Here is a 16,726-nt window from a genome sequence, read left to right as displayed (position 1 = left end):
GGGCTGATGTGAACCCCACATGAGATCATGGCTATGCAGCACTTTGTAAACACGAAAGCATTATAGAAATGTTGAGGCATACAAACGTTTTCAAATAGTATTATTTCAAGTTTTCTCTATTGCCTCCACTTTGAAAAAGTACATCAACAACATTCTAATCATCCATCACCAAAAGTTTCTTGCAGGCCTGTTCTCTGCCGGACTGAGTAAGAGCTAGACTCTGCCCTCAGAGGGGTGGGGGTGGGAATCGAGAATTATGATGTGAAGTGGTATATGTGTAACAGAGGAGGGATGGGATGAGCAGAGGCAGGAGAGAGCAGCCCTGCTGGGGGGTTGCGGGGAGAGGGTCATGGGCAGTGGAAGAGTCAGAGAGGCCTCCCACTGAAAACGCCAACAAAACAGGTCGGGGAAGGAGAGTGTTTCAGGGAGGGCTTACGAAGCGTGATAGCATAGAACAGCATGGAGAATGTGGGGGGCTTATATAACTATGAAGAGCCCAGCATAGGTGAAGGACCCCATTAGGAAAGGAGGCTGGAGAGAGGTGTGAAGAGGAGGGAGGCAGAACTTGGTGTGCTGCACTAAGAGTTTGAATATTTTCCCTATAAATGAAGGGGAGTCATTGAGCCATTTAAGCAGGGCAATTGCATAACCACCTCTGGGCTCTGGAAAATTCATTCTGGGAGGCACATGTGGAGGAGGAAATATCTGGAGTGGGGCAGTGGTGGAGACAAGGAGAGCAATTGGGGAAGCTCTATAATAGTGCAGCCCAGCCTGTGTGGCTCAGTTGTTGAGCGTCGACCTGGGAACCAAGAGGTCACTGGTTTGATTCCTGGTCATGGCACATGCCTGATTGCAGGCTCGATCCCCAGTGGCGGGCGTGCCAGAGGCAGCCGATTGATGATTCTTTCTCATCATTGATGTTTCTATCTCTCACTCCCTCTCCCTTCCTTTCTCTCTAAAAGTCAATAAGAACATATTTTTTAAAAATAGTGCAGATGTGTGATGAAGAGGACCTCAACTACACTAGCATTAAGGTTTAAAATAAAGATTCTCTTCTAGAATTTGTGTACATTAAATTAGGAATAATATTATAATAAACCGGAGAAACATGGTATTTAAAGGTATTGAATCCTTTCCTAAATAACTATAAAGGTGTACACACACACAAATTGTGTACACACACACAAATTCCTTACATGTAGGTGTTTGCCTTCAAGTATTTTTCAAACCAGAGAACCTGTACCATTGATGGTTAGAGTCTACCACTTAAAATTTCTGAGTAATTCATGTTATAATTCTGGTATCTAAAAGGACAGTCAGAACTTTCACAAAGTATTAACAAATAGAAAAGTGTCAGACTCTGTAGAGATTTTGATGACCTTTTGCTTAAAACTTGATTTCTCTGGGTGATGCATCGTGATTTATGTTTTTGTTTCAGGAACAAGTCCAAACATTAAGGAACCGAATCCAATTTCTCCACGTAAGTCTTTATGCAACTATTTTGAAATAAAGCCTCCTGGGCTTTTATAAGAATGAGTTGATTATGGCGCATATGCCAAACTTTGAGTTTTGATAAGGAGACTTATGCTCTTACTTTCCCTCCCCTCTTTTTTTCTCATACTTCCTGCCCCCCTTCCCTCTGTCCTTACTTCATTCTCCTTTCTTTTTCCCTCTGTACCTTCACCACTTTTAAATGTGAACTTGCTGACCCATTGGTGTGTATGACCTTAATGGAAAGGTAGTCACTTTCTTAGCTTTAGAGAGAGAAGTTTGTTATCTGCATGCTTACATCGGTTGAGAACTGAAAGCATTAGCGTACAGCTATGGCAGTGGTTTGCTTTACTGTTTACCATTGTCAACAGCATTCACTTGTTAAGCTAAGGCAGTGGTTGGCAAACTGTGTCTCACGAACCACATGTGGCTCTTTGGCCCCTTGAGTGTGGCTCTTCCACAAAATACGACGGCCTGGGCGAGTCTATTTTGAAGAAGTGGCATTAGAAGAAGTTTAAGTTTAAAAAATTTGGCTCGCAAAAGAAATTTCAGCCCTGGCCGGTTTTGCTCAGTGGATAAAGCGTCGGCCTGCAGACTGAAGGGTCCCAGGTTCGATTCCAGTCAAGGGCATGTACCTTGGTTGCGGGCACATCCCCAGTAGGGGGCATGCAGGAGGCAGCTGATCAATGTTTCTCTTTCATTGATGTTTCTAACTCTCTATCCCTCTCCCTTCCTCTCTGTAAAAAATCAATAAAATATATTTTTTAAAAAAAAGAAATTTCAATCGTTGTACTGTTGATATTTGGCTCTGTTGACTAATGAGTTTGCCGACCACTGAGCTAAGGGAACTAGTTGTACCTTCAAGTAGAGCTAAGGGAACTAGTTGTACCTTCAAGACAATCTGTAGTCCGAAGGGTGTTGGGGGAGATGGCTTGTAAGGGAAGAGAGAGAGAGAGAGACCAACTACTACAAAACAATGCTTTGGAAATTACCTGGGCCAGTTTCATCACTTTATGTGGAAGAAAACTCTGACCCAGAAACAATTAAGTAACTCGCCCATGGTTGTAGTTAACATTGAGGTTGTAATTAAAAGCCTAGAGGACTAGGACCTGGGCTTCCTGGCTGTACACCCAGAGCTTTTAGATGGTGTTGCTTCCTTCCTTGAAACTGTCCAAGTTAGTCTCCGTGGCTGACTCCCTCGCATACACATGACAGTCACCCTGGAGAATTCCTTTATGCAAAGCACTTTATAAACCATTCTATTAAATAAGTGCATTACCTTAATGCTATCATGGAACAGTATCCTTAACCCAGAAGGAGACACATATGGACACATGCTCTCATACTTACCTGGTCAGATTTTCATAAATGACATCTCCATCTCTAGAATTTTGGGATGTTTTCACTAAAAGCTTTAATCTTGCCTCACTTTGTGATCTGTAGGTGTAAAAAGGCAAGACATCTTTTAACATCCGTTCTGTGAACTAGATTAAATTAAATGAGGTAGATGGCTAGGTTCATCTTAACCTCCAGAGAGTTCTGCCCTTTTCTTACTCCTTCTAGGGGATCCCCAGCCCTCTCTCAAACTCTTTTGGTTCACCTCCTGCCTGCAGCACGTCAAGTAGGGCTAGCCCAAATTTCTCAGAAGTTAAATGAACACCAACGGGTATTGGCTAGACAACTAGGGACCAGAACTTGGGAGTTGGGATCCTTCCAGAATCGTCTCCACCATGACATACTTTCCTGCACCTTTTCTGGGGCTGCGCAGGGGTTACATTTGTCTATAACTAGATCTTTTACACTGAAGTGAGTTGAAAGGCAAAGAGATTTAATTTACATAGAGGTCACCTGGGGTCACTTCTGACTGGAGAGGAACCTAGACACAGTACTGAAATAACGGGGCGAGCCTATCGCTTAAATTGAAATTATAAAAACAGAGACCTTAGAAATCTTTATTCTGCCGAAAAGCCCTCTCCCCTGGAAACTGATTTTAACTTTTCTTAAGTGATTCAAAGAAGGTAGTTCTCTTAAATGAAAGGAAATGTTCTATTTCTGTGGCCTGGAATTGATTTCAAATATAAAAATCTTTGCCAAAGAGAGAAACAATTGGTTCTATTTCTGTTTTGCTGACCCTAAAACTGACATCATTCCCCACTGACATCCCCCGGAAGTATTTCCGTTCCCCTCATAGAAAGATCATGGTTGGAAAGTGTTAAAAAGTAGGTTATTTTAAGTGACACAATGTGTAGTTGTTAAGATTGAGGATTTAATATGAGGATATCAGTGAAATGTTATAATACACAGGAATAGTTTACCCTCACTTTGTTTTCTCCTTCTCACTCCTTTCTTCCTGTTATCTTTCCTGCTTTTAAATGTGCCTAAAATATGTTTGTAAAGTATTTGAAGTGTTTTTTCTGTGTAGTGTCTCTCGTTGGAAGTGTTCAATGAATAAGAAGTAGTGAGTCAGATTTTTATAATGGAAGTTCACCTTATTTTCCAAAGCATCTTAACCTCTGAATTTTTGAGGCTCTTTACCATTCAAATAGACAATGAACCATAGACTTAAGGTTTTACAGAGTTTACAAATCTGATCTTTTTAGTAAGTTTGTTGCTCAAAATAATTGCAAACTGAGGAATCTTGGAAGTCTGATAACTTAATTTTTCTTTAAAGAAAAAATTTGTAAGTTATAAATACAGTATACTTTGTCTCAGATTGTATCACTTGGTGATCAGCCTTTCGGATGGTGCTTGTGAAACAAATATAAAATTGCAGCGTCTGATGCAGATTAACATGAAGTATTTCTCTTCCACAGCAATTTTCCACGGTCTGGACACCATAACTGTGATGGGCATTGCGTTTGCAGCATTTGTGATCGGAGCACTCCTAACGGGGGCCCTGTGGTACATCTACTCCCACACAGGTTAGTGTGACTGTTGAATAGTAGTTGGGGACATCCAGGGTGCCTGCCACACAGCGGACTCTCCGTGTTTCATTGCATGGATGAATGGATGCGATAATGAGTGAGAGAGAGTGAAAGTTCATTCCCCCTATTTTCACATTTACAGATTTGGCATAAATTGGGTTTTGCAAAAATATAATCAGCTTTAAACAGTTTTAGGAAAAGGGTTGTTTAAACTACTTAAGTTAATTGCAGTTGAGATGTTGGTGAAGTTTAGCTTTTAATAAAGCTACTTTGTGGTGTTTTTTTTTAATTAAAGGAAGGTAATATAGACAAACTGAAAATATAAACTATTCCCCCGATGCTAAAGACTTCAGAATAGAAATATAAATGGGCAGGAGGTGAGAAGGGAAGCCAAGATTTTGTTACCACATTTGCATAGGTACTGAGCCCACCAGAGTCCCTAACTCAGTGGTCGGCAAACCGCAGCTCACGAGCTACATGTGGCTCTTTGGCCCCTTGAGTGTGGCTCTTCCACAAAATACCACAGCCTGGGTGAGTCTATTTTGAAGAAGTGGGGTGAGTCTATTTTGAAGAAGTGGCGTTAGAAGAAGTTTAAGTTTAAAAAATTTGGCTCTCAAAAGAAATTTCAATCGTTATACTGTTGATATTTGGCTCTGTTGACTAATGAGTTTGCCAACCACTGCCCTAACTAATGGTTTAAATTTAAACCAACATTTCTTGACCTATCCTCATTGATAAACACAAAATTCTCAGTTCTTTCTAGAAAGTTATTTAAATTTTCAAAATATATTTTCATGAATTGTAAACAAATACAAATGGTGAAACAGAGCTCTTTGTTTTCAAATTATGCTCCTCCAATCCCCAAAATTATTTTTCTTCAATATGTTTTTATTGATTTTAGAGAGAGAGGAAGGGGGAGGGAGAGAGAAACATTAATGTGAGAGAGTAATACCCTCAATAGTAAAGATAAATACATTTTAAAAAACAATGAGAAGACAACCCACAGAATGAGAGAAATATTTGCAAATCATATATCTGATTAAAGGTTAATACCCAGAATATATAAATAATTCCTACAATTCAACAACAAGAAGAAAAACAACCCAGTTTAAAAATGGACAAAGGACTTGAATAAACATTTCTCCAAAGAATATGTATAAATGGCCAATAAGCACATTAAAAGATGTTCAGCATCACTAATCATTAAAGAAATGCAAATCAAAACCATGAGATACCTACTTCATATGCATTAAGATGGCTATTATAGAAAATAAACAGAAAATAGCATGTTGACAGGAATGTGGAGAAATGGAAACCCTTTGTGCATGGCTGATGGGAATGTAGAATGGTGCAGCCACCATAGAAAACAGTTTGACAGTTACTCAAAAGTTAAATGTAGTAATACCATATGATCCAGCAATTCCACTTCTAAGTATATACCCAAAAGAACTAAAAGAAGGGACTCAAACAGGTTCTTGCACACCCATGTTCATAGCAGCAGCATTCACAATAATCAAAAGATGTAAATAGCCCAACCCAAATGTCCATCAACAGTTGAATGTATAAACAAAATGTAGTAAATATATGCAATAAAATATTACTCAGCCTTTAAAAGGAATGAAATTCTAAACATGCTATAACAAAGATAACCTTGAGAACATATGCTAAATGAAATAAGCTACAAGACACAAAAGGACAGATATTGGATAATTCTATTTATAAGATACCTAGAGTAGGCAAATGTATGAAGACAGAAAATAGAACAGAGGTTACCAGGGGCTGAGGGGAGAGGGAATGAGTATTGTTTAGAGGGTACAGAGTTTCTGTTTGAGATGATGAAAATGTCCTATCTACACTAATAAAAGCCTATGTGGTTGTCATGCCCTCACGCCGTGATGCCCTCATGCCGTAACAATCCATCACCAGGAGGCTGCGTGGGCAGCAGGCACACACGGGTGGGTGGGGCTGCGTGCACGATGAGGCGAGGTGCACGTGGGTGGGTGGGGACTTGATGCTGCATACGCGGCCTACGTCTTTGGGGCAATCCATGAAGGAGCCCTGGATGGGTGGGCGGGGCCTACCTCTTTGGGGAGATCGATCGTGGGGCTCCCGCACTGTGAGAGGGCACAGGGCAGGCTGGGAACCCTCCCTCCCTGAGTGCACAAATTTCATGCACTGGGCCTCTAGTAGTTAAATAATGGTGATGGTTGCTCAACATTGGAATGTTGTTAATGTCACTGAATTATATGCATAAAAATGGTTTAAATGCTCAAAAATATGTAAGTAAAATTAGAAATCTGTAAATTGTCATTTTGGTGAGATTTTCCTGCAGGCCTATGAGTTGGTTGCGACTTGGTACCAATTTATGTCTCGATCTTTTGATATCCTAATTGTAATTATTTCAAAAGCTCACTCTTTCAGTTTAGAGAAGTTTTCAGTCACTTGTTATTGATTTCAAAAATGATTCCTCCCCATTTTCCAAGCTAAATGCCCTCCCTTTTGTAGGGAAAACTCTGCAGGAGGGATAGGTTAGTTGTTATAATTTATCTTTACTTCAAACGTGCCTTTATGTCGCCTGAACAGGGTGCACTCAGAGTTTGATGAGAATAAGAGGAGAAAGAAAAGGAAAAGGGGAAAGGTGGGGGTGGGCTAGAGAATGAGGAAGGCTGCCCTCCATGTGTGTCTGTACAATCTGTAGGTGTGGGCTGTCATCAGAAATTGGACTTGAAGCTCTACTTTGTTCAGCTGCTAGTCTTATTCCCTGACCCAGGTGCAGTAATTATATTTCCCTTTAGTAAACATGGAGATGATCCCTACTCCTCAGGGTTATTGGAGGTGAGAGTGCTTCAAGAAGAAATGCATGTGAAAAGCTTTCTGAAATCCGAAGTCCTACAAAAAAATATAAGATATCTAAGGTTGCTTATATGTGTAGGCAGGAAAAAAATCTAAGAGTGGGAGGAACACTATGCTTCACAGAGCATAATAAAATGCTGGGGTCTTGAATTAAGTGTGCCTGTTCCATTCCCAGGGGCTTCTGTTCAGCAGTCCTCGGAGGAACAGACCGTGTGTTCTGAAAGCACAGGCCCTGCTCTGCCTGAGTCAGGTTAACAGCTTGTCATTAGGAACAGCTCTGGGGGCTCCAAATGTTTTCAGAGGGCTGAAGTTTCTCCCAGCTCCCACCTCTAGTCCAGGTGAAGAGAGAAACAGCAGGAGTTAGGCTACCAGGCGACTAAGTAAGAGGCAAGAGACTAAGTCCAGGGATCAGAAAAATGCAGCTGGAACCGAAGGGAAGACCCTGGGGTGACTTCACCCAAGTGCTCCGGGTAAGTTAAAGGGAGATACCCACGCAAAACCCAGGTGCAGGTGCAGGCAGGTGGGCCGTCCCGCAGGAATATAGACAGAAAGTAGTAGGCAGGGCATGTGGAAAATTTTAATTCCTGTCTTGGAACAATTCTCCTTTCCCCACAACTTACAGCAACATCTAACCCACCCCTCCTACAGTCTTGGCTGCAAAAATACTTAGAGCTTGGAGAGTGAGGTGGGTCAATGTGTGAAAGTGACCCACTTCTCTAAACCAAAGGCAGTCTGGTTCACTCTCCTGACAGGAGTGAGTTTGTGAAAAACATTACAATTAAGATACCAAGAGATTAAGATGTTACTTGGTACAAAATTGCAACCAACACAAAGACCTTGAGGAAAATATCTGTCTTCTTTCCCAGCATCAAGTAATATTAAATCTAAATCACCCCCAGGCTTATGGTTTTCAATCCAGTGCTTACATATCTCCCAAGGAAGAAATTCTATACATTCCCCCCAGAACTAACCGATCCTCATAATCAGCAAGTTCTTTTCTCTGTGACCTAAATCCCTATCCCTGACATTTAACCTCATTTCCTTGTGTTCTGCCCTCAGGGATAGAAAGAACAGCTGTCTGTTCCTCTTTGTAATTATCCTCTATGGACAATATTTGCAAACAGTCTCCTTTGGGCTAAATAATCGAGATTCCTCTCACCTTTCTCTAAAAGTCTTCCATCTGTGGTTTCCCCATTGCGCCTCTCCATATCATTCAGATCTTTCTTAAATGAAGTTTCTTCCCCAGGACCCACCATGCTGAAAGACTTAGAGATAAGGACCCGGTTGTAAAGTGAGACCGCCAAAGAGGTGGCAGGAAATCAGATCCGGACAATTCCATGCAAAGCTAAAGAAATAAAACAGATTATCCCTTAAATATATATATATATTCTAAAAGCTTCTCTGGCAATATGTAGACTCAGCCACAGAGCTAGGTATAATGAAACTACGTCCTAATGCACCCTCCTTCTGAGTACCCCATGCACCAAATGGCTCTTTCCTCAATGTGGTTTGAGATTCTAGGAGCAAAACATGAAGACGGAAGACATTCCTGATGACCAAGTTTGGTATTTATGAGCAAGAAGCTTTCCTTAAACTCCTTACATTGATTCAGTTGGCCTACTGCTTACCACGCCCCCCTCTCCCCGCTCCCCCCTCCCCCCGCCCGGCCCTCCCTGCCCATCCTCTCCAGAAGTAGGCTGATTGTATTTGTCACGCAAGGGATATTTCAGAGAAAGCCAGTACTCCAAGAAGTCAGAGGTCACGGTGATAGAGAGCAGAGAATCCATCTCAGAAGAACCCAGGGTTTGTTTTTTTTTTTTTCATTTTTTAAGCAGAAACATCTGCACATTAACCCCCTCTTCTCATGGTGACTTTTTCTGTAGTACCACTACCATCTGACATTGAAAAAATGTATTCATAATTGCTCAAAACGTACAAATTTTTGTCAACTTGGTTATATTGAGAAATGTCATGTCTTACATGTAAAAATAGCCACAGAGGTCAGAGGGATAGTCTAAAGATGGTACTTTCAACATTTCCAAGCATATTCACAGACAGAGACTCTCCTGGGCACATTGTTGGCCCAAGTCCATGGATTGCTAGGTTAAGTTGACTTAGCCACCCTGATACAATGTATCCTGCCATCTTGAGTATAAGGGGTTTCTTTGTTTTGATGAGCGTGGGTTTCATTTGGGACAGTGTTTTGCATCAACAGCACTAGAATTTCCAAAACTCGGGGAGTAGAAAGACCTTTGTAATGGGCCCTGATTAAAATAAACTGACAAGGCAACAAATTACATACGGCAAATAAACATCAGAAAGCAAATATTCAGACTTCCTGGGCAGGGAGTAGTGCTGGCACTTTTCCTGAGTGTGAATAATCAGGCACATGTCAAAGTCAGGATGGGACAGACTTGCTCATTGTCAATAGAGGAGCCCAGGCCTCCTTGCTTGAGCTGCTCTCAGGTTAAACAAATGAAGCCCAGGTGAGCCAAAAAGGGTGACTGGGATGTTGGCTTGCCTCCTGCTTTCCTGATATAGCCTTTGTTTAAATGGGGAAAATATATATTTAAAATGTGCTTCACACACAGCCACATCGGTCCTTCTAATTAATAACACGAGGAGGCAGCTGGGTGTGGATACACATGTGGATTGTGAGGGGCTGAATTTTTAAAAGTATATCACGAGTTGTTTGGGTCTCTGGAAGTTTTTGTTATTTTGGGTTTTTGTGGGGTCGGGGGTGGACATCAGAATAACTAAGAGATTTGATTTGATTTCTTTTTAGAAATAAAGCTCCCACTGTGGGGAAAGACAATTTGTGACAGAAAGCCACTGTCATGGAAGCAAACTTCCCAGCCTTTAATCACATAACACACAGGACGGGTAGAGGGCAGTGCTGGGGAGGGTCTGAAATACAAATTGCCGAAAAAATAGTGTTTCTCTGCTTCTGCGGAATATTGACCTCCTAGTTCCTCTCCATCCCACCAATCCCAGAAGAAAAGATAATCAGAGGAAATATAGCAAGGCCCAGATATGCAGCAAAGTCTGTCAGTGCCCTGAGGTTGCTGTGAAAATGCGTGTTGTCACTGCGGTTCCTATAATGGGGGTGGGGAAGCTGTAACCAGACCCAGGGCATGAGCCGGTTCTACCTTTTGCAGAACTGTTTTTTGGCAGAGGCTCTGGAGGGGCCCCTGGAAGGGAACGGGCTCGGCTCCTGTGCTTGGAGGGCAGAGCCTTTGCTCATGTGTTTTCAGCTGATAGCTGTGTATTTTCAGTGGGACAGGAAGGAGGACAGGAAAGAGGCGGCTCGTTCATAAACAGACATCGGAGGGGGTCGGGGGAGACTGCTGACCACTCCTTTATGAAGTGTGCACTCTGACTTTCCCAAGAAAAGGCAGTGTTTGTCATCGGAGAGCCTTGATCACTTTTCCCTACCTAGAGCCATTTCTGAGGGCTGCCCTGAGGCCAGTTGCACGGAGGAAAACACTTAACTCCCAGGCTTCTGCAGCGCTAAATGCAAACCATGTGTGTGACCCGGGTTTCCTCCCTCTCCAAAGCACTGCACATTTGGCACAGGGATGGGTTTAGCGCAAATGCAGTGGGGTACGTAATGAAAAGTGGGATGTTTACTGTGTTAGGAGATACAGTGTGCCCCACAGTGAGCCTAGGAGGGGGGCGTGCTCCCTGGCAACCACAGTCCCCATGTGTGAACAGCTGAACCCCTTCCCCCAAAGGTTTTTCTGAGAGCAGGCGCCTCCTCCTCCGATTTTAGGTTATGTGCTTGGGGTGCACGGCGCTCTCTGCTGTGACGAGGGCGAAAGCGAGGCTTCACCACCCACATTTTGAATGCATTGAGAAAAAGGTCTCCAAACTGCCAGTGGTCTCTTATTTCAGTTTAAAGGTCTCCCCTCCCAAGCCCTACAATGAGAGGAGATGGACAGTGTTTCCTGAATACAAGTGCTGGTCCGTTGGGTCACGTGCTACAGGTGGTGGTGGTTTCTTCCGAGGTTGTAGGCACTGGAATCCTGGGGATTCGTCCTCAACTGTCAGGGGTGTTAACCACTGTAACTGCCTGTCAGTCACCCAGAAAACAGTTCTAGCTTTCCCACGAAGGAGACTTTACAAACAACAAAAGACTATCTGGCCGGTATTGCTCAGCGGTTGAGCGTTGACCCAGGAGCTAGGAGGTGGCCGGTTCGGTTCCCAGTCAGGGCACATGCTCGGGTTGCAGGCTGGATGCCCAGTGGGAGTGCGTGCAGGAGGCAGCCAATCGATGATATTTCTCTCTCGTTGATATTTCTCTCTATCCCTCTCCCTTCCTCTCTCTCTGAAAGTCAATAAAAACGTATTTTAAAAAATAAAAATAAAAAACAACGAAAGATCAACAAACAGAACCACCTTATGGGGGAAGGCCTTCTGGTCTGCCTGCTTCTGCCCATGACTGAGATGAACACCAGATAAAATGGCAAAAAGAGAAATGGTCTTTTGGGGGAACGAACGCCCGTAACGTGTCTTTCTTTGCCCCTTTTCTTCACCAACCACAGGGGAGACTGCGGGAAGGCAGCAGGTCCCCACCTCGCCGCCGGCCTCGGAGAACAGCAGCGCGGCCCACAGCATCGGCAGCACGCAGAGCACGCCCTGCTCCAGCAGCAGCACAGCCTAGCCCAGCGCCGCTGCCACGGGCTCGGCCTGACAGCACGTGTGGCCAGACTCCAGAAAGGCTTGACTGTGGTTCCTTTGTAAAGAGAGAGTGAATTTCAATATAAACATCACCTGTTGTATTCACCCCCCACCCAGGGCGAATCTCAGTGTGTCCCCTGGACTTCCATGTGAGAAAGCTTAGGTGGTGGCCTTCCCCACCAGCCCCTCACAGGTTTGGGGGCTTACAATGTGAAACACAAGCCCGTTTTTAAAATGCTGCTTTGTCCAGGTAAGAACATCTATAATTTGGGTTCAATGTGTCCTGAGTTCCACCCAGACTCCAGGAGTTGGTGAAAGGATGACAGCCAGATAGAACCAGTGAGATGTGGCCAAAGATTCCTTTGTAACTGAACCAAGATGGAAAGCGAAAGAGATGCTTCAAGACTTTCTAAGTGCATTCCTCCACGCGCAGTTCGCACCTTCTGGATGCACACTTCTCACCTTGCTGCCGCACCCTGGGAGGCCCTGTCTGCGCTTAACAGGTGCTGCCCTCAGGGTCCGCATCCTGACACACAGCAAGGCAACATTCCTTTCTTGTGCCCTGGGCCCAAACCAATGCTGAGCACATTCTCAGCTTCCTCCCTCTTCCCGCACCAGCACACAGACTGCAAGCGTCTTAATGCAGATTTCCCATTTCTTTATAGGCCAAGAGAAATTGAAAACGGCCAGAATCTGGGACTGCAGATGTGTTCCCCTTTATTACATTGTGTCCAGATAAATTAATTATAAATAAGGGCAAAATTTAGTTATAAAATTAAGGAGGAATTTGCTCGGTGATACGTATGCCAGTAAAAGTATATGTCATCTGCCACATTTGTTTTGTCAGTTGAAGAAGAAAAAAATGCCCCTTTAAAAAATTCCTATACCTTTAGAGTTCAATGTATTCTTAAATATATTTGGGAGGATAAGTGTTTCTACTCAAAATGTGTCAACCTTTGGAATAGACCCTTTTGTAAAAACCAAGCTCTTGTAAGATGCAAATGCAGGCCAGAGCCTGTCACGTGAACAGTGTCACCAATTCTGCCAAGAAAGTGCTGAGACAGGGGACAGGCACACTCATTTGGATTGCTGTAGTTCTCGTGCCTTAAATATATCCCAAACTCAGAAAGAATTCAAGGTGGAATAATGGAAGAAAATGGAACAATATCCTGCCATTTTGCAATTAAAGTAAGCTCAACTGATACCTCTATGTTAAAAAAGAAGCCAGAGGAAAAATTTCCATGCCAAATCATTTACTACTGAGGATAGCTTCATTGCAAATAAATATTATTCTTTTTCCAGATCGCCTCTCCCCTCCCCAAAACAACTCAACATTCTGCAAATAGAACAGGCTAGGTTCTACCCCAAAATATTCATAAGCAAATCTCACTGCCCGTCAGCAGGAAATGTTGATGATACCCAAGACCTAAGGGCAATGTCTGCAAGGCAAACAAGAAGGTTACTCAATTCTAGAGTAATATTCTGACTTATTTGAGAGGCACAGACATTCAATCAGGATAATTTTAACCAAAAAAGATGACTTGAAGGCTAAGATTTCTGGGTTGTCTATAATTTTGCATATTTCCACATACAATTGAAGATATGAGATTAGATAATTTTTTTCCTTTAGTTAACATTTCTTAACATAATGGTATCAGAGTGCAGAACTAGATTATGCTACCTGTGTTTGAAAATAATGCGCTTTGCCTAACCTTCAGCAGAATGTATTGTTTTAGCATATTCTATGTATAAAAAGGTTTAAAGATGTCTTCAAAGAAGACTAGAGTCTTTAAGTCACTTATAGCTATATTTTACTACAAAAAAAATTGTGTATAAAGATATATTTAAATGTTTTAGATTTTTTAAAAAGTTACTCCATATGAAATGTTTAACTTCAGTTACTGTGAATTCTTCTGATCAGTTCTTTGCTTTAAAAAAAAACAACCCTTTCCATTCTGTTAAAAAAGAAAATTAGCTATTAAAAAGTATTAAAAGATCCAGTTTTTAGATAGACAGGGTTAAAACTTTTTGTAATATATTTAAATGTATATTTTTGAGAGAGATGCTACATTGCCAATGATTTTATAAATGATTTAAAATTAATTTACAAATTTATAGATGTAAACCACAAGATTTTAAAAGAAAGAGAAGAAAAGAGTCAACTTCTGTTTGTTTGGGTCTCATTGTCAGAAGTATTATTCAGGTCAAGAAATTCATGTTGATAAAACTTGATCCCATGTTAATTGGAGAGTGAATGTCAGTAAGTAGTTCTGAAATGTTTCTTTAAAAATGAGCATTTAAAAAAAAAAATAATAGTGTTTTCTCCCTAGCCTCTTGTTACAGCATTTCCAATTGCTTCAGACTTCACAGTTTTAATACAAAATACTAGCTCAACTTTATAACACATTTTGCAAGTTTCTATAAAACTGTTGTTATATTCCAGTTACACTCTATGTTACTTCTGCAGGCTACACCCTGGATGCGCAGAAGCCATTTTGTTTGTTTTGTTTGGTTGAATGCTCAGGCTGTTGTTAAAATGCTCTAAACTCCAAGGCAGATTATCATGTAACATCCTATAGCTTTTCACCATGTGGGGTTTACCAGCTGTTACTCTGTATTTTAAAAGTCAGAAATGCCTTCTGTCTAAGCTGTTTCTATAGCATTTTCTAAACCACCACAACAAAAATGGTCTTGTCCTTGTCTGTAATAAGATTGTAAACCCGTTTCCTGCGTGTGTTCTGTGGTGGGCATGATTGTGGGCCTGTGGGGGGCGCGCACTCGCATGCCAGTCTTTTTGTACTGTAACTACCTCATGGTTTGAGTGATGGTTGTACTGCTGGTTGTGTTAACAGAGCACATTTTGTTGGGTGAATCGTGTGTGTGATTTTTTTCCCGTTTGTTTTAGCTGGGGATTGTTCATGAAACTGACAGACGTTTTTCTAAAAAGGACTATTATCAGTTTCCAAGTACAATGCTTCTCTCTTCTGGTTTTTCCTGAATGAGCCGGATTTTGTTGCTGTTTTTCGTCATCTATGAGGGTAAAAAGAGTACCCTTAAAATCCCTGTGGCCAGTTTGAACACCCCTGTTGTATGTAGTCTTTCCTCTGTTCAATGTGTCGGCAATTTTGTGAACATGCTTAGAAGTATAGTTTTGATAACCACAGTTTTAAGTACTTTATTTGTGCATAATAAAAAGATATATATCAATTATTAATACATGTCTTGTTTGGTCATCATTAAATTATACCCTCAGGCTGCTAGAACCCTTTTTCATTGTGACTTTCTCCTAAATGTATCTGATACAGCTGTGATGAAGAGGAGGCCAGGGGGAGGCTGAGATTAGCCCAGGCTTCCTGGAGCAGAGGGAGGGCGGGACAGGCCAGAGGGAGAGTGCAGCGGGAGCTGTCACTCTTCTGGAAGCACGTGGCAGGAGACATAGAAGTGGGTGTCAGCTTTGGAATCCTTTCCTGGGCTTTCTGTCAATCTCCTAGAGGCAGGGAAAGAGAAATAATGTGTACTTTGGGTCTACTTTTTTTGTCTCCTTCAAATACCCCAGTGCTCCTTGTGGTATTCTCTCTCAATATGGCACTGCCACCTTCCAGCTGCCCAAACCAGGAGCCTGGGCATCAAACTTGACTCCTCTTTGGCTCCCACACCCCCAAATTAATAAATCCAAGTTTATTCCACCTTTGGAATACTTCCTCCTCTCGCCTTCAGGATAAAGTTCAATCTAAACCTGGTTGGAAGAGAATAATCTGCCCACCTCCCAGCCACTTCTCTCACCTCTCTAGAGCTCGCCAGATATATTTACGTTATGAATATAAACCTTTACTATCAAAGGTTAAATTATGACATTGAATATGTGTTTATAAATTACACTATTATATCCCTATCTTCTGCCCTTTTAAGAATGAATAATGTAGAGAGTTAGAAATAGGAACCTGAAAGGGTACCAAGGCCAGCTAACCGCCCCTCACACTCACACAGGAAGGTGCTCACACAGCAGGAACAGTGCGAGGGGCTTACACAGCATCTCCCTGCAGTGCGGCTGGAGTTCTTGTTACAGATGAGAGTCCAGCCATTCTCCAGTACCAAGGTTACACCTCGGAACCAGCTCCTCTCAAGAGGATAGAGGGAAAAATTGGCAGTTCCACTCATTTTTTTTTCCTAATCCTCACCTGAGGATGTGTTTTTACTGATTAGAGACAGGGAGGGAGAGAGAAACATCGATGTGAGAAATGTGAAAGAGAAACATTGAGAGGTTACCGCCTGTATGTACCCCAACCAAGATCAAACCCACAACCTAGGTACGTTCCCTGACTGGGAATCAAACCCACAACCTTTTTAGTGTATGGGACAGCACTCCAACCCATTGAGCCACCCAGCCAGGGCAGCCGTTCCACTTACTGTTTTGCCATTAAACTCTCCTTGTGTCTATGGAGCAGAAACCTAGGCGATCTGTGAAGAGGCTTCAAAGAGGCTATCAACTACATGATATTATAGTAAAATTTTGCATTGAAGTTTCTGAGGTTTTTTGTTGTTGTTTTGGGTTTCTTTGGTGAGAGAGTACATAGCCTTTTTGTACTTACATCCTCTAAAACAATTTACTTTTATTGCCCACACATTAATATGTATGTATAAAATAAATGCGAACAATACCGACATAGGTGGCAGTGAAAAAGCCCCCATAATCCTCGCAGTTAGAAATAACACTGACTTAGTGTGTGTATTCCCAGGCATTTCCTTGTCAACATGCACATGCCACTATCGTAAGATCA

At 42.1% G+C, this 16,726-nt stretch overlaps 1 protein-coding gene across 1 annotated transcript in view; it reads left to right on the top strand.

The window, feature by feature from the left end:
- Positions 1-15,162, top strand: part of TGFBR3 (transforming growth factor beta receptor 3) — a 211,997-nt gene extending 196,835 nt beyond the window's left edge. The window contains exons 15-17 of the mRNA XM_080654990.1: positions 1,439-1,480; positions 4,305-4,412; positions 11,813-15,162. Of these exons, the coding sequence (XP_080511116.1) occupies positions 1,439-1,480; positions 4,305-4,412; positions 11,813-11,931 (269 nt within the window). The 3' untranslated portion in view covers positions 11,932-15,162. The remainder of the gene's footprint in view (positions 1-1,438; positions 1,481-4,304; positions 4,413-11,812) is intronic.
- The last annotated feature ends 1,564 nt before the right edge of the window (positions 15,163-16,726 follow it).

The sequence above is a fragment of the Plecotus auritus genome (genome assembly GCF_963455305.1).
Source record: "Plecotus auritus genome assembly, chromosome: 2".
Classification (NCBI taxonomy): Eukaryota; Metazoa; Chordata; class Mammalia; order Chiroptera; family Vespertilionidae; genus Plecotus; species Plecotus auritus.
The sequence above is the reverse complement of the archived record's forward strand: the minus strand, read 5'-3'. Positions and strand labels throughout refer to the sequence as shown.